This window comes from Diadema antillarum, unplaced genomic scaffold, assembly GCF_040938485.1.
Source record: "Diadema antillarum isolate AM-2024a unplaced genomic scaffold, OU_Dant_1.0 scf00000110, whole genome shotgun sequence".
NCBI classification, from domain to species: Eukaryota; Metazoa; Echinodermata; class Echinoidea; order Diadematoida; family Diadematidae; genus Diadema; species Diadema antillarum.
Genome location: NW_027270999.1, coordinates 2,218,871 through 2,244,406, shown reverse-complemented (window position 1 = coordinate 2,244,406; position 25,536 = coordinate 2,218,871). Strand labels below are relative to the sequence as shown.

Genomic DNA, 25,536 nt, shown 5'->3' with positions numbered 1-25,536 from the left:
TCCAGCCTAAGAGTCCTACTAGTGAAATATTATTTTCAATTGAAGTCACTCATTCTCACCATAGACTCCAAACGCCTAGCCTTGGCTCCTGCATCACTACTTTGTTGAGACCATATTTCTTTTGAACTCCGGCGTTTCTTTAATCTCACTCGGTAAGAAGGGTCTGCATGAGAGAACACCAAAGACTAGTCAATAGAACCACCAAAGATGAGTCAATGTACATACGGTACAAATGAATGCTTTGTACCTTAGTATTTGTGTTTTCATACTGCATTAGGTGAGACAGCATAATAGCAATAGCAATAACAAATATCTTTTCCAACTAAAATGGCGGGCCTAGTTCTTCAGCAAAAGTTTCTCTTTGAGATTTGGAAAGTCATAACATATCAAACATGCTATCTTTCCCTCTCCCATATGTGACATATAGTTTGTGGAGAGATCTTCACACAAACTACCATCACACATTGTTTGTCAAGGAGGATGTCTCGGGATCACTGTTTGGGTCTAAAAGCTCGTATTTCTGATGGTGTACCGCATACGCTATATATTCTGCAGGCATAATACTTCACTTATTGGAACTTGCAAGAAAATTGTGTAAGTGGTGGAATCGGTAACTGAGAACCACATGATGGAATAAGAAAAAAAGTGTTATCCCTGTCACCTTGGAAATTATATGCAAAGTATTTGTGCTATGGAAGAAAATATTTTTGTGAGTTACTACTTTTGCAAAACATCAATCAACTTTAAAAATGTACAAAAATAAAAACATCATGAAATATACTGTATATACAGTATGAGGAAAATCCCTATGCACTCCTGAATTTGTGGATTTTAGTCTACTCTTTCATTTGCACAATGTTGTCGACCATTATTAGCTACAACAGTGTGTCATCAGCAAAACATGCTGCATAGAGACCTGTTATCCTAACTCCCTTTGGCTGTCATCTTTGATTAACAAATAAAAACATAATTACAATCAGACTATTGAAGAGGTCAGAATGATAACGCGTTTCGAAAACATCAAAATCAGTAAAATCTTCTGACAACCTCACTTAAAAAATGTAAATCTGGAGAAAACAAAATCCAGGTAGATTATCACTTTCGTACAATTCAAAATCCTCTTTGAAATGCTTGCCACAGCCATAGATTTTTAAAACAAATTGAAAACTACAAATAAAAAGAAATGGATGACACCCACTCGTTCCAAAGTTGATGGCACCTACAGCCTCCAAGTATCCATGGATCTGACCTATGACATTCACATCACCTGACTTTCGAAGTCCATTTCTTGCATAGGTTTTGGTCAAATATTCAGGTTTTGACCTTTGCCTAGAGTATAAAATAATAGGGACCAAATGAAATTACAGTATGACAGTAAATAGCAGCACAAAAAAGCCACACACCTGAAAAAAACAACAACAAATGTACAAACCCTCAAACAAAAACAAAAACAACAACAACAGTTCAATTTTAATCAAAGACTTGATGTCACATCGAGGACACATATGGATGAACTATCAGTTGATACATATAACCACATCTATGTTATAGTTCATATATCAGAGTATTCCATACTGTAGTCACATTCTTCACTCAGTGTTGCTTACCCATATTCAATATTAAAGTCTCAAGTTCAAGTTTCAATATTCCTCAACAAATGAAGAAAAAAAATACCTTGGTTTTCTCTTTCTTGTTTATTGAATTTCCTTTTTGTTCCACTGTTTTAAATAATGCATATCAAAATCATCATAACACTGGTTTCATAAATATTAGTCTACTGGGGATTATCAGACGTGACAATTGTACTTCAAAATCATCGAATAAGATATGATTTGAAGAGGAAAGTACTGCACTTCAGTGACAATGTTTGCTAACCATACAGTTTTGGGGCTCACCTTTGACCCTTGTTTTCAATGTTAACAAGAACAAACATTCTTTTTTACTTTAACAACCTTGATCATGGAATCTAAACAACAACCAAAGCCATGAATACAGACCATGGCATTTGCAGCAACTTGGCAGTTTGCTGCAAATTTGAACGTGTCTGTTTGTGGGTTGCATAGAGAAAGATGAAGGGCATTCATACCAACACCTGATGATGTGATTCCTAATGGTCAAGTACCGCTCAGGTGTTTTGGCACTGCTTGTGTAGTCAAAGAATTCTGGCATGGCTTTCTTCTCTTCCTCAGTGATCACATCTTCATCTAGACTGATCTCCCTCTCTGGAAGGTTGTTAGTAGGCGAGTCTTGACAAAGAATCAAACAAGAAAACAAACTACAACATCCACTTTTATCAGACCAGCAGATAAGAAACTTTGATTAAACTTCTCTTAAATACGACAAGTCATTCTACATCCTTCCTCACATAGTGTGTTCATTCTTGCTATGTACTTACCTGAAATAATTTTTGGTTTGTATATGTATATGTTTGATTTAATTGATTGTCTATCTGTATTTTTTTTTAACTGAACTTGTGGAAATAAACTTAAATTGAATTGAACTGAATTGAATTATCAAATGGCTAGATAGGGTTAAAGAGAAAACCAAACATCTGACTGTAGCCTCCATATTTGTACATCATGGCAAATAGTATGAATCTTTGGTCACTGTTACTTACTCTCAATATAATGTACAATAGAGGAGAATTCTAAATTGTGTGAGATTTATACATCTAGTAGAGCAAATTTCACTTTCAGGGCAAGCTAATAAAAGTGATAAAAATGTACTGGACTGAATGTCATTCTTCCTTTGCAAGAAAAAGCCACTTTGACATCAAATTGTGTTCATTCCTGCTCAGAATTATGAGAGATCTTTATAAACTTTTAATCATTACATGAACTGATCTACAATGCATGTTAAGCAGAATGTCATGTAGATTATACACAAGTCTCACCTTCTTCCTCCTCTCTCTCATCTTCTTCTCCTGTCCAGACTTGTTGCTGACCACTATCACCTGTCCAGTCTTGCTGACCACTATCACCTGTCCAGTCTTGCTGACCGCCATCATCCAAACTGTCTTCCACTGAGTCAACTCTCAACGTTTCTCCAACTTCCATGTCAACAAGGCACATGCAAAAAATGTATTCAACAGACAATGCATGGGAAGTGACGAACACAAACCTTCCATATAGGGAAATATACGGTACAACAAAATACATAAACATTGTCCTCCAGAAAATGAAAAGTTAGGGAAATTCCAATGTATGCCATATACATGTATTTCATGCATTAGAATTTCCCTAAACTTTATATCAGAAGTTGTATTGGGACAAAGACCCTCTGCCATGCTTTGGGGTTGAGATGGTAAGTATAAAAATCTAAAATCTTGACTTCTTTATGTTCAAGAAGTGTGTACAAATTAATCATTTCCATTTTTTTTTTAAGTCCAAAAAACAATTTCATAATCTTAATTTTGACATCTGTGGACTTTGTCGACAGTCTGGATTTTATAAGATGAAAAAACTGTGTTGTTTCAAAGAACAATGTTCAACATTGAGAATATATCTTTTGCTTCATAATACAAGATAAGGCATGCAAGACATCTAGTACATCACAATAATATTTGACAAAGATTAAAAATAATTATATTCCACATACTAAGAATCTTGCTAAAGGATTGGTCAAGAGCTGATCAGGTGATAAAGCATAGTTTTGCCCCATCACATCACAACACTCTATAGTGATAGTCATTTTTCTTTCGCTGATCTCTTCAGTCCCATACAGTCCTAACGTCCTCAGCGATCTGAATGCGTACGCTATCTTTCCGAAGCGCAGCTACATCCAGATCGCCTCGGAAGTGATAGTTTGTTCCATCACCTTCACCAACGTTGCTTATTTGCTTACTAAGAACATTACAGATAATGATACTACACCCAATTATCTTGTTAATACCACTATTGCCGATACTAATCTACTACTGGTACTATCCCCACTTCTGCTCCCACTACTGTCTAAAATGTATCGTTGTTTACGTTGAGTTGGTATGAGATGATAATCGTTGCATTGAGGCGAAAAATTACCATTAAGAAAAAATGAAAAATACAGAAAATAAAGCAAACACACAGGTGCATTACTCACCTTCCACAATTTTCTCTGGACAAGACACAGTATCTGTTCTTTCTTCACTGCTAGAACCTTTTGATGTAAAGGATAATACATCATCTCCCTTTGGCAGGCATCCTTCACTCAGACTCTTGTTACAGTCATCTGAGTCTTTCCCTCCTGGACATATCTCCTCAGTGAGAGGATTATCACACACCTCAAGGCCTCTGTTTGTTCTACAAAGATCACTTTCATCAGATGCCATGATGGGATTGCTTTCTTCTTGCTTTGCATTCCTTACTACCTTTGGCAATTGTGTAGAGTTATCATCCCAGCTTGGATAAACATGGTGATTATGATCACTGCTTTCAACACTTTTCTCCTGGTTGCTTGACACACACCAGTCTGGTGTATCTGATGAATTACTTATTGTCACAGTCTTCTCCTCTGTAGCAGACATATGACTCGTGGATATCTCTCCCTTGTCTGATCTCTTTCTCAATGTGGTACGTTTTTCTCTTAGTGTTGTCGACAATACAAAATCCGATTCATCTGCATCTGATCCATCACCTTTGTCATGACTTTTGCATCCTCCTGGCTGTTTCTTCTGACTAGTCGTAATATTTTCTGAGATTTTGTTTCCAGGAAGACTTGATATGCTTGTTGTTTCCAAACAAAAAACTGGACTGAGTGTCTGTGGCTTGCTACAGTCTGTACGTTCTGTGTCATCACCACTACTACTCCTGCATCTCTTCTCACTGGTGGATGATGATTTCCTACCAATGCTGGCATTACTCTGGTCTCCTCGCTGACCCCTAAACACTGCTCCAGACTCAACGTGTCTATCACCAGCTGTACTGTCCTTGCCATCCTCCTTTGGGCAGTCTATTTGTAATTCATTCTTATTTTCTGTGCCAATGTCCATTTTACTCTTCTCTCTCTCTGGAAATGATTCACTTTTATGGGGAGTAGTTTTGATGCTTGATACATCTGAGAGAGAAACCCCATCCTCTTGGTACTGCATCTCTTCCCTCACATTGACATCTTTTAGCCTTGTACAATGAGTGGCTGACTGGAGAGGTGACGATGTAATAGCCTTGGAGCTCTTTTCACCTTTGACCTTACTGGCCTCCATGGAACAGTCAGTTGCTGGATGCTCTTCTGCTGTCTTCAGGATGTCACCAAATAGAACAGCAGACTGAAGGCTGGGCTCTGTGAGAAATTGTACCACGAAGAACACAACAAAACATGACAAAAATAGCCATACACCCTGATCCATTCAGAAACATTATGTGATGTAGACAAAAGGAACACAAATGACAATGAGACATAGATAATACAACATGAAAACCAAGTATGTAATGGATGGTTTAAACTCTTTAGCATCTAATCTCTATTCACTAAAAAATGCACAAATTTTATCATTATTTTGCACTGTTTTGAGCATATTATTTCTATGTTATTGCCCTTAAAATAAAATGCCTATCTACTGTTCAACTTGGCTACAAAGATGTTAAAATCAAACTGACAAAATGGTACTGATTTCATCAGAATCCAACAATTCTATGACTTCCTTATTCAGGCCCAAGGTAATGAAACTGCTACCATTCTCTGTGACTGATTTGATTCTGTTCGTTCAAGTAGATGCAAACATTGTGTCACATGGCACTTTATGGGCTAATGGATGAACTTCAAAGGAATTTCAGGGTCTTACGACTTGTTTCATCCTCAGAATTTTCTTCAACATCAACCTCAAGATCTTCCTCCTCTTCTTCCCCCCTGCTCTGGTATGTCTGCTCATGGTGTCTGATCTCTGCATCCGTCACCATGGTGACCCCCATGACACCTGTCACGGCATGCTGGTGACCTTTGACACCAGACGGCATGGACAAGGGGCACTCATCCGAGGGAATCTGGTCTTGTGCATCGTAGGATAGTTCAGCAGCAGCTACAGTCTGTGGTGGAATACAGGACAATTTAAGACTCACCAAGAATGGTCCAGATCCATTTGAATCACAATTCATATCTCATGTTTCAAGTAGTCAGAATAAAGAAATTACCATTTACAACAGACAAGCTACTAGGCATTGTTTTAGTCACATAGCGCAAAAATTTCATCTACAGCAAGTCCATTGCAAGTTTACGCAGAAAGAAAAAATATGATCAGAACAGAAGAGAGCCATTATGGTTGTTACAGCAGTTTGTGTCAAGATTTTGAAATATCGCCCAACTTTTAGGTTAACAGTTGCATTATAACCTTGGAAAAAAACTTTCTGTCACTCTCCTCATTCTTACCTTATTCTGCAGGTAATGTCTTGTTGCAAAGTTTTTGACTTGCTGGATGCTCTTCCTCTTGATCATGTTGGCTATTTCTTCCCAATTATGTCCATGCTCCTCCTAGGATATGGTGTAACATGTCATGGAAAAGAGTTTGTGACTTATACGTGTATATGGTCACAGTTATCTTGTTGAAGAAAGTCAATTATATCAGGGACATAGACTTGTAAGCTATTTCATATGCTCTTTGCTACCTGATTTCAAAGCACACATATTTATTTATTTATTTATTTTTTTTTTTGGGGGGGGGGGGGGTAACCTGGATACAACACTGAATGCTATGAAATGATTCATTTACTGTAAAATACGATATATTCGCGGCATGAAAATTTTGCGAATTGGAGCCGACGGCCTTCTTGCAGCATGAAAGTTTCACGATTTGCCACTGTCATCCAATGCATATTGTGTAGGCAAGAACTTTTGTGTGCATTTTTATTTCACAAATGTTGCCGCTCGCGAAATTTGTGAAATTAAAATGCATGCGAACATTCCTCATTTAACAGTATTCAGTAGAATCATTCATGACATCATTCACTGGCATTATGATTTAAAGGAAATGATTATTTTGTATTCATTGGTCATTGGTCACTGGTCATTTGCTGGTAGTGAGAGCTCAAAGAGTCAAGAGAAACTGATTTATACAGGATTCCATGTGAAACTACATTAGAAAAAAAATAATCATAATACCCTAGTGTAACTCCCCAAAATAATGTGTTTCAATGTCAAAACTGCTTAAAGGGATGGTACTGTTTCGATTGAGATGGGGCTTCTGCTTTCCAACATTTTTTGATGATGATATTTAGAGATAAAAAGAAACAACTCATGAAATATTAAAGAGTATAAAATTCTAAAAGGAATTCAAAGTGTATTTGATGAAAATTGGATTTGAAATGGCTGTGATATCTGAAATAAAGTGATCCTAATAAAAGATTGGACCCACTTCTTACTAGGACCGCTTTGTTTTACAAAGGTACTTTGTTTTTGGATGTCGCAGCCATTTCAAGCCCGATTTTCATTGATTAAATTTTGAATTCCTCTTAGAATTGTAAGCTCTTCAACATTTTATGAAGTGGTTTTCAAGTATCTCACAAACAGTCAAAGGGTGAATCCTCACCTCAACCAATACTATACCATCCCTTTAATACAAGAAAAGTACATAAAAAGACAGATGAGAGAAAGTGAATGATAGCAAGAGTGGAGACACTAAAACATGCAATGAACTTTGTTTCCAAAACTAGATTCACCTCCTTCAATAAAAGGGGAAAATTTAACAAATGTTCAATTTAGCAAACAGGCATGAATCAAACACATGATGGGTTTAACTCCGGACAATACTCACAATTCCTTTCTGAAAGAGCTGCTTTTCCTCCTGTGTCCACTTGTTGTATGAAACACCCTTTTCACCTACATGACTAGAAGCTCTGTATGAAGAGGATGTGAATTTGAAAAAAACAAACAAAACAAAAACACATTATGCTTGAGAGATATGATCACCAATGTCTGTTATTTTGATATTGTGTTTTGAACATTTCAAGGAAGCATACAGGGTATGAGGCTGAGGCAGTATTAACCCGTTAAAGACAAGTACTGAGTATACTCGGGCAGGTGTCTATGGGAAATGCCTGTTGAAACAAAATCAGCCCGCCCTCAACGGGTTAAACTTCTCTGCTTTCATGCTCTGTGTTTGTGGACTTACTGTGTTGTAATGGGTGAACTCTTTGCTGCTGTATTCTTCTTTCTGCATAGTGAAACAAATTTGAGGGGAAAATGAAAGATACAAAGGTCATAATGCAAAACACATCACAAGTTTCACAGCTTATCAATAACAAAGCATCTAATTCAATGTGGTAACAGCTTGGTGCACACACTACACACACACCCACGCATAGCTGTACAGATTCAGACTTTAAAACATGATTCACAGCATCAATGAAATATTGTTCAGTGAATCTGATTTTTATTCAACAACATGAAAAGAAAATAATCCGCAGCATCCCTACAAAACAATTTCTACAAATTGTAGTTTCTAAATAAACTACTGCATATTTGCTCTGGGATTGTTTAATATATCATTAATCTTCTCATGTCAGCAGCAACCCTTACCTCTGTTTGTTCTTGTGTAAATAAGAGCTGAAAGAGAAAGTGAGTTAGGGAAAATCATCACTGACTGTTTTGTTCTTTACACAAAGCAAATATCCATTGAGGATACCCTTTAGAGTCTCCCTGTATTTTGCTTTCATAGTCATTACTGTATTCATACAGATTCATATTAAGCCTGCACTGCTGTGTCTTGTTGTTATTCCTACATGTAGTTGATGACACATCACATATAAACTTCATCTCTCTTGACCTTAATCCAGTTCTCTGCTAAACTTTAGTCAGTCCTATTTTTTTCTTTTCTTTTATTTTTGCATACAGCAGTGTCAAGTAAGGCCATAATTGGACACACTGTATTGAGCACAAGAAACTGACTCCTAATATTTTCCATGTTATTGCAAAGATGGCAGCATCAAATGTGACAATGGAACTGCCCTTTAATGCAATATTTACTTACTGTCACACTGTCACTGTAAAGTAAATGAGAAAGAGTAAGTTATTATATTTTTCTCTGTTTTTTTTTTTTTTTTTTTGGGGGGGGGGAGGGGGTATATTTAACACAATATAGACTCATTTGCCTCCTCATGATTCATGTATTTTTAAGTGCATTCTATTCTTTCCTTTGACATGATATTCCCCTAAAATCTCATCATGGCATTGTCCTACAATGCAACACTGGAGTACACATTTTACTTGGGGCATGGGGGCACTGTGGCATAGTGGATAAGACTCCCAACTCCCAGTCCCAGTCGGAGGACCTGGGTTTGATTCCCGCTCATTGCTTCCGTCCTTGGACAAGATATTTTTACCCACTATGTCCCTCTCAACCCAGGTGGGCACCTGGCAACACTGGGGTAACAATAATGGCAGGGCCCTCTGGTAGAGCAGTGGCAACACTGAAGAGGCTACCCTGGATAAATAAGACCTTATTATTGTTATTACTATTACTGAATCATATAAAAAGGATACTGCTCCTCAAGAATCATCTGCTCTATGGTCGCCCGGCTGCTGGGATCCATGTCAGGTGGGAGAGTGATGGCGGGAATGTGTTCACTGAACTAGAGACATGAAGACAGCATAGAATACAGAGAGAAAGAAAAAACAAGAGAATTAACAAAAAAGAAAGCAACAACATTGCAACAAAACAAAGAAAAAACAAAACAAAACATGGCCAATATGGGACATTTCTGTAAATCATATATCAACATTTCTCAAGTTATTCCTTTAGTCTAATTGCAACACATAATTTTGACTTGCAACTCAGGCTGCCTGTATAAAACCCTTCACCAAAGTCAGAGATGGTATGACCACTCTTCATGATATTTGACATGTATGGAATGCCATGCAAACAAACAAACAAACTTAAACTTAAAGTTTTGTGGGCTCTAAAATTATGGGAAGGTGGTAGGTGTATTAGAAAATAGCAGCCTCAGGCTGGTTACAATTACTCTGCATCAAACCTTAAAAGTATCTTTTGTTTCCCACTAAGTGTACTTACGTTATCATTAAACATCAGCCATGGATGCTCTGGTACGTCAAATGATAGGTGAGAACTTGAAGATGGTAGTTCATTCGGGTCAATGTGAAGGCTGGCTGAGGAGGACCTAGAAAAAAAAAATAAAAAAGGCCATGGAATTCATTGTTTGCAATGTAACGTTTCTTATTATCTCACGGAAATATTTAAGAAACCTGAATTTAGGTATCAACCAAAACTATCCGTTCCCTTTAATATACCCCCTTTTCATCAAGCCAGAGCACTCAGCCTGCTTTTATCAAAATCTTATAATCCCAGTTAATCCCAGTCACAGGAATACTTCATTAGTGACTGCCCTGCTTGTATAAGTAGAGTGATACAAGAAGAATACAGATTAAATAGGACGACAGTGATCCAGCGATCTAGTGAAGTGCAATAAAAAAGTTACCTGGTAATATCATTTTGATATTGACACTCGCAAGCTCTTTGTTGACAAGTGAGAACTAAAATCAAATACAAATTGTTCAGTTGATATTGACAGCTGTTTGTAGACAAGCTAACTGGAATAAAATGCAGGGCTAACCAATTGATGCTAACTACATCACAGTGTACAATTTGCTTCATACTTTCAAATGGGGCTGCACGGTGGAGTGAATTGTTTGAATTTGGGAACCTTCTCTACTCAAGATGTTTTAAGTTTTATCTTTAACAAGAGAAGTACACCATACTGCATTAGCACCTCTACACCTAATCCCGGGGCGCTCCTTGTACACAGTTATACTGTGGGAGTGCCCTGAGTTGAAAGAGTGCTGTCACTGAAAGTTGGAAGACAAACCCAAATTTTTGCGGCTCTTCAAGTTACATATTTCACCAGCAAAAGGCTTACTTTTATACTGCAGGGGTTGCACTTAACTTTTTTTAAAACTAGCCAGGCGGACTACTTAGAATCAATTTTGACACTGAAGCAATATTTTGGCTAGCCAGACGGACTAGTTACTTCAGAATTTTATGATTTTTAGCTAGTCCGACATGATTTTTGGTGGCCAATGGCCAGCGGACCATCGCCAATTTCGAACCCTGAATACTCTACATACGTTTCCTATCTAATTCTTACTTGCCGTTCACTTGCACACTTTGAAACTGATCCCATGGTCTCGAAAAAAACTTTTTCTATGAGTCCCTCTCCATTCTCCCCGTTCCTCCCGGGAGCTCCCTTTAGTTTTTCGAAACAACCTTAGTGAAGGCACATAGCGCATTGGCGATACGAATATGCATGAAAGGCGCAGTGTTTTTCGCTTCTGGACAAGGTCCTTTTGCTCTCACGCTGTCGCACTCAGCTGGGATATATCGCTTCATTCGCCTAGAAAGCAATGCAATACAGAGAGAAGGCCTTCAGTTGTAAAAAGGCTACATTGCACTCTGGTTGGCGCATGCGCACAGGTTTCAAATCCAGCGAACTGAGCAGTTGTCATTCTCACAGATTCCTCTTGACCGGATCAAACAAGGGGTTCCTCAGGGTTCTGTCTTAGGACCACTGTGTTTCATAATGTACACAGCTCCCTTAGAGGATGTAATTGACAAGTGTGGCATAAGTAAAATTACATATGCTGATGATACTCAGATTTATCTTTCATTGCCAAAAAGCACTAATTCGAATGTAGCAGTTGGTCAGATTGAATCATGCTTAGGTAAAATTCAAGATTGGTCTTTGCAAAATGGTTTGAAATTGAATCTTGAGAAAACTGAAGTTGTGCATGTAAGATCTCGTAACAAGTCCTCAACAACTTTGTCCGTTAATGTTTGCGATACTCCTGTGCTGCCAATTTCTAAGGCACGTGACCTTGGTGTCATTATCCAAGATGATCTCAGTATGAAAACTCACATCAATAACATATGCAAATCTGCAGCCATAGGTCTACACAGGATTGGAAAATTGAGACACGTTCTCGATAAAGCAACTACAGAAAAACTGGTTCATGCGTTTATTTTTAGTCATTTGGATAATAATAATGGTTTGCTCATTGGAGTTCCAGACTCTCACCTGAAAGGACTCCAACGGATACAAAATTCAGCCGCAAGGCTTGTGACACGCAAAAGGAAATTTGATCATATAACTCCCATTCTTCGTAGTCTTCATTGGTTGCCCATAAGAGCTCGTATCAGGTTTAAGATTTTGACCCTTGTATTCAAATGTTTTCATGGAAATGCCCCTGCATATCTCAGTGAACTCATCAAGCCATATCATCCTGGTCGTAATCTGCGCTCAAAATCAAAAAATCTCCTCTCTGAAATAAGTGTCAAATCTAAGACATATGGTGATAGGTCTTTTGGAAAAATGGCACCCTCATTATGGAATAATCTCCCTCTCAGTGTTAGATGCATTACAGATTTTGATAAATTCAAATCTGTGTTAAAAACTCACCTTTTTGACAATTGTTGATTACATGTTTGAATAGAGAAATATGTGATAGATTTTGTTTCATTATTTTGTACACGCATAGAGACTATCTTATGGTATTATGCGTTTCTAAGAACTGACTATTATTATTATTATTATTATCATTTAAGGTCTGCAATATTTTCAGAAGGGAACTACTACTGGAAGAGCAAAATGTTCCACGGCAAGTGTTTAAATCAACAATTGGACCAAATATGTAAGTATTCAAATTGAAGAAATTTTGAGTAATTAAGTTGGAATTTAACCACGATGATCACCCATACTGTGTCCGTGGCTCAATATCCTTCCCTACACGGCCCGAACGCTTTGCGTTCACCGTTCGGGTTGTGTTTTGCAGTCACTCCACACCATATCGGTAACATTGGTACCACTAGAGGTTCTACCAGGTAATTGTAAAAGAAAGCATCAACCAAATTGTTTGGTCCACCACAACCAGTCTGTGCAGCTATGCAGCTATGCAGTCTGTGCTTGTCTGGCGCGGTTAAAACTCTCAACATAATAGGTGTTTGTTTCATGCCTTGTCATCCTACATATAGTCTCCCATTCACACACAGTTTACTAATAATAGGTTCCTACTAGCAATACATACATGTATTTTGACCCTACTTCTCCATCTGTGGAGACTGTGTAATTACAACCTATTTGCACTAAACCCGTTCCATACTGAATTCTGAAATCCCCATAGACTTAATACACAGACCATCAGGTTCCTGTATGAAACGAGTTAAAGAAAGGGGTGATATCTTTGGCAAAGCGGTGCCACTATTATAACGGTTGTCAAAAGTCAACGTCGATCTTCATGCGTTATTGTTGTTACATAGACCCTACATATGTTACTATGTATGGGACTGCGAGAGATTTCTGCTACTTAAAAGGTACAAAATAGTCTCAGTTCTACTGTTAATTTTACAGATTATTTGAAAATTTTCGTGAACATCACTAAACTGATGTAGATTCTATGAAGCTCACCCGTCGTCATCGACTCCTTCGACATCCAGCTCCACTTCTTCATCCATGTGTCTTGCACTATCGCGATGTCGTATGCGTGCGTTTCTTCAGCCTACAGTGTACCGCTAGTGTGCCGTGCGTGTTCGGCGCTTTGCGTGAGACCTGCTGCCCGACGAAAGTGTCTGGGGTCGAACCACAAAGCTCTAGCTAGAGAGTTCTGTGGAGTCGAACCCTGTGGGATGCTATTATGTGCTACATGAACATTTGTAGTGAATTCCGTAAGTGGAATGTCAGGCATTTATGTCCTGAGAGTGAGACAACTTTGCCTACGCGAGTGGACAAATTCACCGATTCTTCCTTTATTGTTTGTTTGTTTGTTTTAGATGTAGATTTTAGATTTTATTCGACTCTTCCGACCCCATTCCGGGGTATGAGAGTACAACACATAAATACAAGATATGGTCATAACAATATTAAAGAATACATGTTTCTGATATATTACAATGATGTATGTTACTGCCGATTTAACAGGAATAGCGCCACCTTGTGGTCGAATCTGAAAATGCATACAGCATCTCACTAGTATAATAGGCAGTACATATAAAGAGAAGACAGGACTTGGCTGACAGAAACGGGTGAGGGATGCTGTGATTGTGACCCGGGGGAGGCGCACAATCTTTCAACCTACTTCTTCTGCTTTTCCCACTTTGTACCGCTTTTCCACCTTTTCACCTTTTCTGCTCGGTAATCATGTAAGGATGTAGAACAGACAGGCAGTGAAGAATTCATCGTGTTGACCTTCATTGATGCTCGATCGTGTCTCAAGTGTCCAAGTGTAGAAAATAGTGAGTCAGACGTGAAACGATGCATTAAAGAACACAGTGGACAATACCACAGCACAGTTACTTGATTGTGATTCGCTGCAAGTTTGTGAATACCGTACCGTGCCAGAACAGCGCAAGTGTGTACAGAACATCAGTGTGTGTGATGATCAGATGATGAAGTGTGAATGGAAGTGGAAATCGGGAGACGGATCGGCGGAAGAGTGGCGTGATAAGAAAGAGCCAACCCAAGATTACACAAGGTGCCCGGGTATCATACATTACAGCATATAAGAGTCAGTAGCAATAACCAGCAGCTACATTTCAGTTGAAAGATTGCCTCGTTTGGAGAATGAGACTGTGTAGTGACAGAACTGATTGGGTGGAAACAGTGAGTCTCAACATGAACTGGAACAGAGGCGACTTCAGTGGATACAGTGAAGTAATTAAACCAGTCCTAGGCCTACCAAGTACAAGTATGGCTAGTTAGACATAGATTTAGTCTTGGAATATGAATGATGAAAGGAAAGAAAGTCTAACTCTTTCGATGTAAGGCCAGGACTACCTGCAATCGGTACTAACGTTAAAGTGACAGTGTCTTGGAACAGATCTGCAATAAGGCCAGGACTAAGTATTAAAGTGAAGGAGTCTTGGAACGGATCTGCAAGAAAGGCCAGGACTAAGTACTCTAACGTTAGTCTCTAAGAAGGAGTCTTGGAACAGATCTGCTACTGCTAGTACTTAAGGCCAGGACTAGATCTAAGTACTTAAAGTACAATGAGTCTTGGAACAGATCCGCAAGTATACAGGCCAGGACTAAATGCTAAAATAAAGTGAAGGAGTCTTGGAACAGATCTGAGTAAACACAAGGCCAGGACTTGTTACTGAGTATAGTCATGGAACAGATCTGCAAGTATACAGGCCAGGACTAAATGCTAAAGTGAAGGAGTCTTGGAACAGATCTACTAGTATAGTACTACTGCTAGTACTTGAAGGCCAGGACTAACGTTAGATCTAAGAACTTGAAGCGCATGAGTCTTGGAACAGATCTGCAAGTATACAGGCCAGGACTAAATGCTAAAGTGAAGGAGTCTTGGAACAGATCTGAGTATTAAAACACAAGGCCAGGACTTTACTAATTATAGTCGTGGAACAGATCTGCAAGTAGGGCCAGGAATAGAAACCACTAAGTACTAAAGCGAAGGAGTCTTGGAACAGATCTAAGTAAACACAAGGCCAGGACTCTACTGAGGATAGTCGTGGAACAGATGATCTTCAACTAAGGCCAGGACTAAGTACTAAAGTTAAGAACTCTTGGAACAGATCTGCAGGTAAAAGGCCAAGACTATATTAGCGAATAGATGCCGACACAAGGCCACATTGACTAGCACCTAGTCTATGGTGGAGAGTCTTGGACCGGAAGACTAGAATAAAGGAGAAAAGGTCTGGAAATAGATCTTATGTTAGTGTGAGAGTACTGTTAAACCCAGTCCGAACCGGATAATGACTGCAATTGGATAGAAGGTGGTCTTACTCTTACAACTTCATGGCAGTATGGACTAGATCTACATCTGGACCGTCTGGATCTTAGTGTTGGAGGACCAATTGTTTGTAGAGCCTTGGAATAAGAAAGGATCTAGAACTCTACAGCTTACGAGTAGTCACAAGCAAGGATAGGACTAATACAGTACACAAATTGCTTTGGTACCAGTAGGACTACAACTGGAAGCCAGCTTGGACTAGATCTACAGTCGACAGTCTAGTATTGAAAGGAGTTGGAGGACCAAAGCAGCATAGTCTTAGATGATATTTTAAGCAAGGCCAGGACTACAGAAATTCTGAAGGACATTACTTGCAAACATTACAGTGTAAATGCAAGGCCAGGATTAAACAAATTTTGGATAAGACTTGATGAAGCAGTACCAGGACTAAGAGTGAAACAGGCTGGAAGCAAGCAGCAAGTTTCGAGGTTTAGTTCACGTTTACTTATTTGGGAGTAAAGTGACTTTAGACAGCCATTCGTAAAGATGGATGAGCAGACGTCGGATGACTATCCAATGTATCATCAAGACCCATACATGCCTCAACCATCGAGTCCACTCAGGACACCAGAGAGCTTAGATACAGGCTTTACAAGAATGCAGCCGCTTAATATGCATGCAAATGGAAACGCACGTGAGGAAATGTCAGCACCAGCTAGTGCTGCAGGAATGGAAAATGCAGCAATGTTGTCATTTCTACAGCAACAGAATCAGCTGATGAGGATGCTCGTTGAGCAAAACATGAAGGCCTCTCTGCCACAAAAGCAGGTGAAACCATTCACAGGAGACCCACTACATTACCACTCCTTCGTGCGAGCATTCGAACATACCATTGAAGCTAAGACTTGCAGTGACTCGGATCGGCTGTATTATTTGGACCAATACACATTGGGGGAAGCCAATGCCATCGTGAAAAGCTGCATGTACGGCCAAGACCAGACTGTGGCCTACAGAAAGGCGAAGGACTTGCTACGAAGGAAATTTGGCAATAGGCAGCTCATCGTAGAGACAATGATGATGAAAGCAGTGCAATGGCCTGACATCAAACCAGAAGATGGAGAAGAACTCCATCGCTTCTCGATTTTCGTAACCGAGCTGCACAATCTTGCAAGGGACCTCAACATGGAGTCAGAGGTCAACCACTCTCACAACATAAGGCTGATCATTGGAAAGCTCCCATACAAGCTGAGGGATAAATGGAGAAATCGAGCAGATGACATCCAAGAGGAGAAGCAAGGCAACATAACCTTCGATGATGTGGTGTCATTCATCGCCAAGCAAGCAAGGATTGCAACGAATCCGGTGTATGGGAATCTGAAGTACCAGGCTAAACCACCAGCAAAATTCGTAGGCACAGGCAAGGTGTCTGCAAGTGCAGGCAAATCAAGTTTCAGCACATCGGCGATGCCTGCAGCAAAAGCAGAGAGCAGGAAGGAAGTGTGCTTGTTCTGCAGCAGAGGGACACATACTCTGGCTGATTGCACAGTGCTCGCATCCAAGCCATATGAAGACCGCCTGTCATTTTGCAAAAAAGAAGGTCTGTGCTTTAGCTGTCTTCAAGGTGCTGCCCACTTTGCAAGAAATTGCAAGAGGAGATTGAAGTGCAGCATTTGTAGCAAACAACACCCAACAGTGCTGCATAGGGAGTGGAAGGTGGATCAACCTAAAAGGGAGAACAACTCGTCTGGCACTCGGCAGCAAGCAATAGAACCAGAGGCTTCTGCCACTATTACACAGCAGCCACAACAGAATAGTGAGAACAAAAATCAAGCGGTGGCATCAAACACAATTAAGTGCAGCTTAAACACAAGTTCACCAGGAAATGACACCTTGCCAGGCATTGTGCCTGTCAGAGTACGCTCACGAAGGACAGGTGTGTGCAAAGAGACATACGCATTCATCGACTCTGGAAGTAACGCGGTCTTCTGCACAGAAAAGCTGGCAACAACGTTGAATGTGCAAGGCAAGACGATCAACCTCCACATGTCTACCATGACAGACGAAAAGATTACAACCAGCCAAGTGTTGAGAGACTTAGAGGTTATGGATGTGCAGGGACACAACATCATACGACTGCCAGAAGTTTACTCACAACAGTACATACCAGTAGACAAGGAAGACATTCCTAGGCAAGAGGATGTGCAGAAGTGGCGCTATCTACAGAACATCGAAATGCCTTCCTTAGCAGAAGAGGCGCACGTTGGATTGCTAATAGGAAGCAATGTTCCGAGGGCAATGGAGCCAGTAGAGGTGATAAGCAGTGAAGTTCCAAATGGGCCCTTTGCATGCAGAACAGTTCTTGGATGGCTGGTGTACGGTGTATCACGGGATGGAGCTAGAGGAAACAAAATCCAGTCTCACAGAGTGAAGGCTAAGGCCGACATTGACCAGCAGTTTGAAAGGCTGTTCAATCAAGATTTCAATGAAAGGATCATTGATGACAAGGAAGAGAAGTCACAGGAAGACTTAATCTTCATCAAGAAGGTAGAGCAGTCGATGAAGCTGGAAGATGGTCATTATGAGATAGCTCTTCCCTTCCGTAGAGACGATGTGAAGTTGCCAAATAACAAACTTCAAGCAATGCAGCGAGCAGGCCATTTGAAGAGAAGGTTTGAACGACAAGCAGACTTCAAAAGGGAATACACTGACTTTGTAGACTCCATGATGAAGAAAGAGTACATGGAGAAAATACCTGAGGAAGAAATACAAAGAACTGATGGAAGAGTGTGGTATCTTCCCCATCATGGTGTGGTACATCCTCAAAAAGGGAAGCTGCGGGTCGTCTTTGATTGCTCAGCTGAGTATGGAGACTTCTCTCTCAATAGGGAGCTGCTACAGGGGCCGGATCTTGCAAACAAGTTGTTTGGAGTATTGACCAGATTTCGTCAAGACAGAGTGGCAATGCAAGCAGACATAGAGGGCATGTTCTCACAGATCCGTGTACCTAAAAGAGACAGAGACATGTTGAGATTTCTGTGGTGGGAGAACGGCGACATTGAGCGACCTTTGACAGAGCACAGAATGAAGGTACACGTCTTCGGTGCTGTATCATCACCATCATGTGCCAACTTTGCATTGAAAAGAGCAGCACAGGACCAGACAGGTAGCTTCTCAGATGAGGTCATTCGTACTGTGCATCGAAACTTCTACGTCGATGACTGTTTGTGCTCAACGCAGAGTGTACAGGAGGCTGAGAAATTGGTGTCAGACCTGACAGAGATCTGCAGAGGAAGGGGATTTCGTCTGACGAAGTGGCTATGCAATGAGCCAGAGGTGCTAGCCAAGATCCCAGTGGAGGAAAGAGCAAAGAGTGTACGAGACTTGAGCTTAGATGTCAAGAATGAGATCACCGAGAAGGCACTGGGTATCGTGTGGTCTACAAATGAAGATACGCTGGGTGTGACAATCAATCTGAAGGACAAACCTGAGACAAGAAGAGGGATTTTATCCACTGTTAGCTCTGTGTATGATCCCATAGGATGTGTAGCACCAGTTGTGTTGCCAGCAAAACAGTTGCTCCAAGTGCTGTGTAGATCTCGGTTGGGCTGGGATGCCAAGATTCCGCCGGACTTGCTAAGGAAATGGCACACCTGGAAGACCGAACTACCAAGGCTGATGGAGTTCAAGATGGCAAGATGCTTGAAACCGCCAGATTTTGAGCCAGATTCAGTCACCCTGCATCATTTCTGTGATGCCAGTGAAAAAGGCTATGGCAGCGTCACATATCTGCGATGGAAAAATGCAGAAAGGGTACAGATGAAGTTTGTGACGAGCAAAGCTAGAGTTGCACCACTGAAGGAGGTGTCTATTCCTAGAATGGAATTGACAGCAGCAACTGTAGCAGTCAGGGTTGACCACGTGATCAAGCAAGAGCTCGATATCTTGATAGATGAGACCTTCTTCTGGACTGATAGTATGACTGTTCTTGGCTACATAAATAACGACACGTCACGATTCAAGACATTCGTAGCGAACAGGGTGGCAGTGATTCGAGATGGATCCAAACCAAACCAGTGGAGGTATGTGGAGTCTTCAGTTAATCCTGCTGACATGTGTTCAAGAGGAATCGAAGCAGATAAGTTTCTGCAGTCAGATGTCTGGAAGGAAGGCCCAGAGTTCCTCCAAACACCAGATGAGGAGTGGCTGACAAGAAGTGAAGTCTCGCCAAGCAATCTGCATGTTGAATTGGAATTGAAGAAAACATGCCTTGCCACGGAAGTGACCAAAGAGGAAACTTTCAATCCCATAAGTGAACTTATCCATCACTACTCAGACTGGATGAGACTGAAAAGGGCAGTGTGCTGGTTGAGGCGATTTGTGAAATGGATGAGTCAGAAGAAGGAGCAGACCACTTCTCAAGAGGAATCCCTGAAAGGGAGACTGACACTTCAGGAAATGCAAGCTGCAGAAACAAAGATTGTGGGGTTTGCTCAGAGTGAAGCATTCCCAAGTGAAATTGAGAGACTACAGAACGAAGGCTCAATCCAAACAGCAAGTAAAGGAGAACGGAAAACACAAGTGAAAAGAACAAGTCCTATCTATAGACTTGACCCAGAGCTGGATGAGGGCCTGCTGAGAGTTGGAGGAAGGCTGAGTCGAGGTTCACTTCCCATGAATGTGAAACATCCTGTAATTCTCCCTAAGAAGAGTCATGTGTCAAAGTTGATCCTAGAACACATACACAAGATGTCAGGGCACAGTGGGAGAAACTACGTACTAGCTCGACTTCACCAGAACTACTGGATGCCAAGTGCAAATTCTGCCGTCCGGAAGATAACGGGGACCTGTATCCAATGCAGACGTAACCGAGCAAAGGTTCTTCAGCAGAAGATGGCAGACTTACCAGCTGACAGAATCAAGCCCGATGATCCTCCATTCACAAGGGTAGGCGTCGATTTCTTTGGCCCACTGGATGTGAAGAGAGGACGTTCAGTTGTGAAAAGATATGGTGTGATGTTCACATGCCTTGCAGTCAGAGCAGTGCATATCGAGAAGGCTGACAGTCTCAGTACAGATTCATGCATCGCAGCCATTAGAAGGTTCATTGCACGGAGAGGTGCAGTGCAAGTAATGAGATCTGACAATGGCACTAATCTGGTAGGAGCAAAAAGAGAACTGAAACGAGAGATAGATGCATGGAATCAAGCACAGATCAACGATGCACTGCTGCAACACAACATACAGTGGAGCTGCAATCCTCCCGGGGGCTCACATCATGGCGGCGTCTGGGAACGACAGATACGCACGGTAAGAGAGTTGCTGTTTAACCTTGTAAAGCAGCAAACACTAGATGACGAAGGTTTGCAGACACTCCTTTGCGAAGCAGAAGCCATCATTAATGGGAGGCCCATTACCAAGGTGTCAGATGACCCGACTGATTTAGAAGCATTAACTCCAAACCATCTGCTTCTAATGAAGTCACAACCACAACTACCACCAACGGTGACCCGAGAGACTGATGTGTATGCCAGACGAAGATGGCGTCAGGTGCAGTACATGTCAGATCTGTTCTGGCGCAGATGGACGAAAGAATATCTTCCCCAGTTGCAGCAGAGGCAGAAGTGGGTGGAGCCACAACGCAATCTCCAGGTTGGTGACTTGGTGCTGCTGGTGGACCAGACATTGCCACGAAACACCTGGTTGCTGGGGAGAGTGACGCGCACACTACCAGATGCTGAGGGCTACGTTCGCAGCGTAGAAGTGAAGACAAAGTTGGGTGCTTATACGCGGCCTATCAGCAAGTTGTGCCTTTTGCTGGAAGGAGATGTGTAATTAGTTGTGGGATCCTGTATTTTGTGAATTACTTTGTGCATATGATGTGGTGCGAGCCAAGCGCCGCCACAAATAGATTTGATATGAAAGTTGGACCACAGCTGTATGTTTTGGAGCATCAAGCAGGATAGCATGACGTTTACATGGAGCGTGTATGCAGCAGGATCAGTTATGCAGCAACAATTTGTGAATCGCGTGTTGAAATAGTGTGAATATTGCTTGCTTCAAAGATAATAGCAAATGTATAGTAGGTGTGGTGCGAGCCAAGCGCCGCCACACTCTTAGTTTGCCGTGATTTTGTGATCAACGGGTATGTGCCATCTCGCATTCAACATAGTTTGCTCAAGTGCATTATAAGGACACTCCGAACCGTGTGACGCACAATGGACATATGTGGAAACAACAAATTAATGGAACTTGAAGAAAATTGGACATGTTAGATATATACAGACAGAGACTGTATCAAGCTGACTCGTATAAGCTTCAAGCGATATTGGACTTCATGGCCGCAGTTGCATGAAGAGTACGAATGTAAATGGTTGCATTTGTTGTGTTTAAGCTGAAATAACAGTGGTCAGACATACAAAGATCCACTCATAACAGAGAAAATTCTGGTGTGTAACACAAGGTAAAGGCAGTTGTGTTATTTGTTACACATTTGTATTGCATTTTGAGTCACAAGGTGATTATGAAAAGGAGTGCTACACCAGTTGACCACTAGGTACATGTTTTGATGCTTAAAAGAAGAATATTTCTTTGACTAGTGGATATCTCTCATGATACTGCATCATATGGATGTGTTAAGGTATGTGTGCATTTTTTGGAGATGACATCAAGAAAATATAGCTCCAGTGGTAATTTGCTCTTTAGGTGCAGAGTAATAATTTGCCAAAAGTGGTATATGAGATAAGAGTAATTGCATAATGTACACTATGTTACAGCAGTGAACATATTCAGTTAAGAAGCATACCAAAAGTTTGAGTTTTTGACAAGAGACTCCTAGTAATATGTCTTTGGATATATTTTGTTTGGTCTATGCTCACTATAGTATGCGAGTCATTTGGTGTAATGTTTTAAATGACATAATGGAACAGTTCAAAGGATACTGTATGATATTACATGTTTTTATGTTATGCTGTGCAGACACAAGTCTGAATCAAGATTCAAGATGGAACAAGAGAGATATAGTACAGATGTACAAACACAAATATTCCCAAATCAGTCAAGGTGTTGACCAGAGAATTTGGTATGCAAACCATTGGTTTTGTGTAGTTAATTTTGGAAAAGTGTGAAAACAAAAGTGCATTTTGTATTTGCAAGTGTATTGCATTGTATTTTCATTTTATGGGGAGTTGCTGTAGTATAAGATAAGTTCAAACAGGGTTTTGTGAGATCACAAAGTCAGAAAGAACAAGAGAGATAGAAGCAGTGGTATACTGTATCAAGGTACATTTTATTGTCTCAGAATCAAACAAAACCAAGTGGTGATTTGTTGTTCTGATGCTGTTTGCTTTATGCTATTATCGAGGTACAGCTTGGTACATAAATGTCATTGATAGTGAATAGTGTATCATGCAAATATGTTCATCAGATGATAATGTTTGCAGATTTGGTGTTGACAGGTGTTTTTAGAAGAGAATCGAAAGTTTAAAAAGCCAAAGGAGGATTCAAATGCATAGTGTATGTTCTTGTATTTGAACAAAAGTGGTATGTTATGGGCATACTCGTTATTTGGTATTGCATACATTTTGCATCACTTGTTCTTAGTTGTATAGTGACAAGCTGAGTTTCAAAGGATTTGTGTATTAAAGGTTGGTCATGTACATTTGTACATTGTATAGAGACTCGCTGAATCACAAAAGCTAAACTCAGAGAAATTGTGATTTCAATCACTTGACGATTGATTGTAGTAAAAAGAGCAGCAGGAAATGCAAGTGCCTTGAGTAAATTCTTGCCTTGTATTGAGTTGAGTAGGATGCTCATCAATCAGAACAGTTAAAAGTGCCAAACTCATAGGAGCATTGGGTTATGTGTTTTGTATTAACTTGTTCTAGTTTGTTTCATACTACAATGTATGCATGGTAGATAACCATCAATTCGTATTTGATTTTGTTACTAGAACATTGAAGTGTTGTGTAGAAACCTAAGTGAAGTTTCCTAAGCACAGATAGTGCATGGTTTAATGGTGATACCATTTGATTACATATTGTTGGTTACCATGGTTTAAAGGAAACAGAAAGAGGTAATTTTCACCGGCGAGCGTGTTGAAAATTAAGGGGCCGGAATGTTACTGCCGATTTAACAGGAATAGCGCCACCTTGTGGTCGAATCTGAAAATGCATACAGCATCTCACTAGTATAATAGGCAGTACATATAAAGAGAAGACAGGACTTGGCTGACAGAAACGGGTGAGGGATGCTGTGATTGTGACCCGGGGGAGGCGCACAATCTTTCAACCTACTTCTTCTGCTTTTCCCACTTTGTACCGCTTTTCCACCTTTTCACCTTTTCTGCTCGGTAATCATGTAAGGATGTAGAACAGACAGGCAGTGAAGAATTCATCGTGTTGACCTTCATTGATGCTCGATCGTGTCTCAAGTGTCCAAGTGTAGAAAATAGTGAGTCAGACGTGAAACGATGCATTAAAGAACACAGTGGACAATACCACAGCACAGTTACTTGATTGTGATTCGCTGCAAGTTTGTGAATACCGTACCGTGCCAGAACAGCGCAAGTGTGTACAGAACATCAGTGTGTGTGATGATCAGATGATGAAGTGTGAATGGAAGTGGAAATCGGGAGACGGATCGGCGGAAGAGTGGCGTGATAAGAAAGAGCCAACCCAAGATTACACAAGGTGCCCGGGTATCATACATTACAGCATATAAGAGTCAGTAGCAATAACCAGCAGCTACAATGTATATAAAATAGTCTATACCTACTAAACATATATACAGTGATATACAAATTGGCAAGCAAGGTTAACTAATCGTATGAACCATACGACCAAACAATCGTGACATACAACTACAAAATATGTACTAGAGATCGAGTATCACTGGATGCTTAATTTTTCTACCACTACGAGTTACAATATTTTCTTTCGTAACTATAGTACACTCAACTTGTTCAGGCTTCTGCAAATTTGCAAAATATGACATGATCAGCCTCACAAATAATACTAATCTTTTAAGCTGTCCTAAATGCGAGCATGAAAATAATCTGGACATGTGTAATGAGCTTGTTTGTTGTTGTTGTTTTCGATAGATTCTAATGTGTTTTTACTTGGTCGATCCCACCATTTATGGCAATATGCCATAAAAAGCGCAACTCTCAATTTGGTTCATACGTAACTTGCAATATCTTAAAAATGAAAAGGAGCATCAGCCGCTTACAAGTCTCTTAGCCATTATTTTCCATCAATCATCAATATTTCATTAATTATTCATTTATTCATTTATTCATTAGATTTTAACACGTGTTTATGCATAAACTAATTAATATTCCCAGGATCAGGTAAGACACTTGGGATGATAAGAATATTGCATTCGATTCATTTATTGATTTATTCATTTATGGGCCTACTTCTAGTGTGTATAATTTGTTTGAGATGCACTTATAAGTATCTTCAAAATGAGAGGACACAGTACTTTTCTCCTTGTATTCAATATCATACATCCCATCACCGACTTAAAACGAGGTAAACCAATACTGTATTTATTTATGCGATATTACCATTCATTAATTGTGCATTCATTTCCTTTGTATTTCTTTATCTATTTGTCAATATGATAATAATGATGATATATGATGATGGTAATAAAATAATGATAATAATAATAACAATAGTATTAATATTAATATTAACATTAATATTCTATTAATATTCATGTTATTAATATTAATATCAATATCAATGTTAATATTTATATTAATATTAATAAAATCTTATTTACCCAGGGTAGCCTATTCAGTGTTGCCACTGCTCTTTCAGAGGGCCCTGTCATTATTATTACCCTAGCGCTGCCAGATATACACCTGGGTCG

General features: G+C 40.1%; 2 protein-coding genes across 2 annotated transcripts; one reads left to right on the top strand and one right to left on the bottom strand.

The window, feature by feature from the left end:
• Positions 1 to 336: 336 nt before the first annotated feature.
• Positions 337 to 13,423, bottom strand: LOC139719453 (deubiquitinase MYSM1-like). The gene is made up of 13 exons (XM_071630866.1): positions 13,377 to 13,423; positions 9,974 to 10,079; positions 9,445 to 9,533; positions 8,482 to 8,508; positions 8,075 to 8,116; positions 7,718 to 7,799; positions 6,337 to 6,438; positions 5,756 to 5,996; positions 4,759 to 5,253; positions 2,894 to 3,049; positions 2,087 to 2,246; positions 1,199 to 1,329; positions 337 to 359 (listed from the first exon to the last, which is right to left on the bottom strand). The coding sequence occupies exons 1-13, from the start codon at positions 13,421 to 13,423 to the stop codon at positions 337 to 339; spliced, it is 1,701 nt and encodes a 566-aa protein (XP_071486967.1).
• Positions 13,424 to 16,203: 2,780 nt separating this feature from the next.
• On the top strand, positions 16,204 to 21,489 carry LOC139719452 (uncharacterized). The gene has a single exon (XM_071630865.1). It carries the CDS (start codon positions 16,204 to 16,206, stop codon positions 21,487 to 21,489), a length of 5,286 nt encoding a protein of 1,761 aa, XP_071486966.1.
• Positions 21,490 to 25,536: the final 4,047 nt, after the last annotated feature.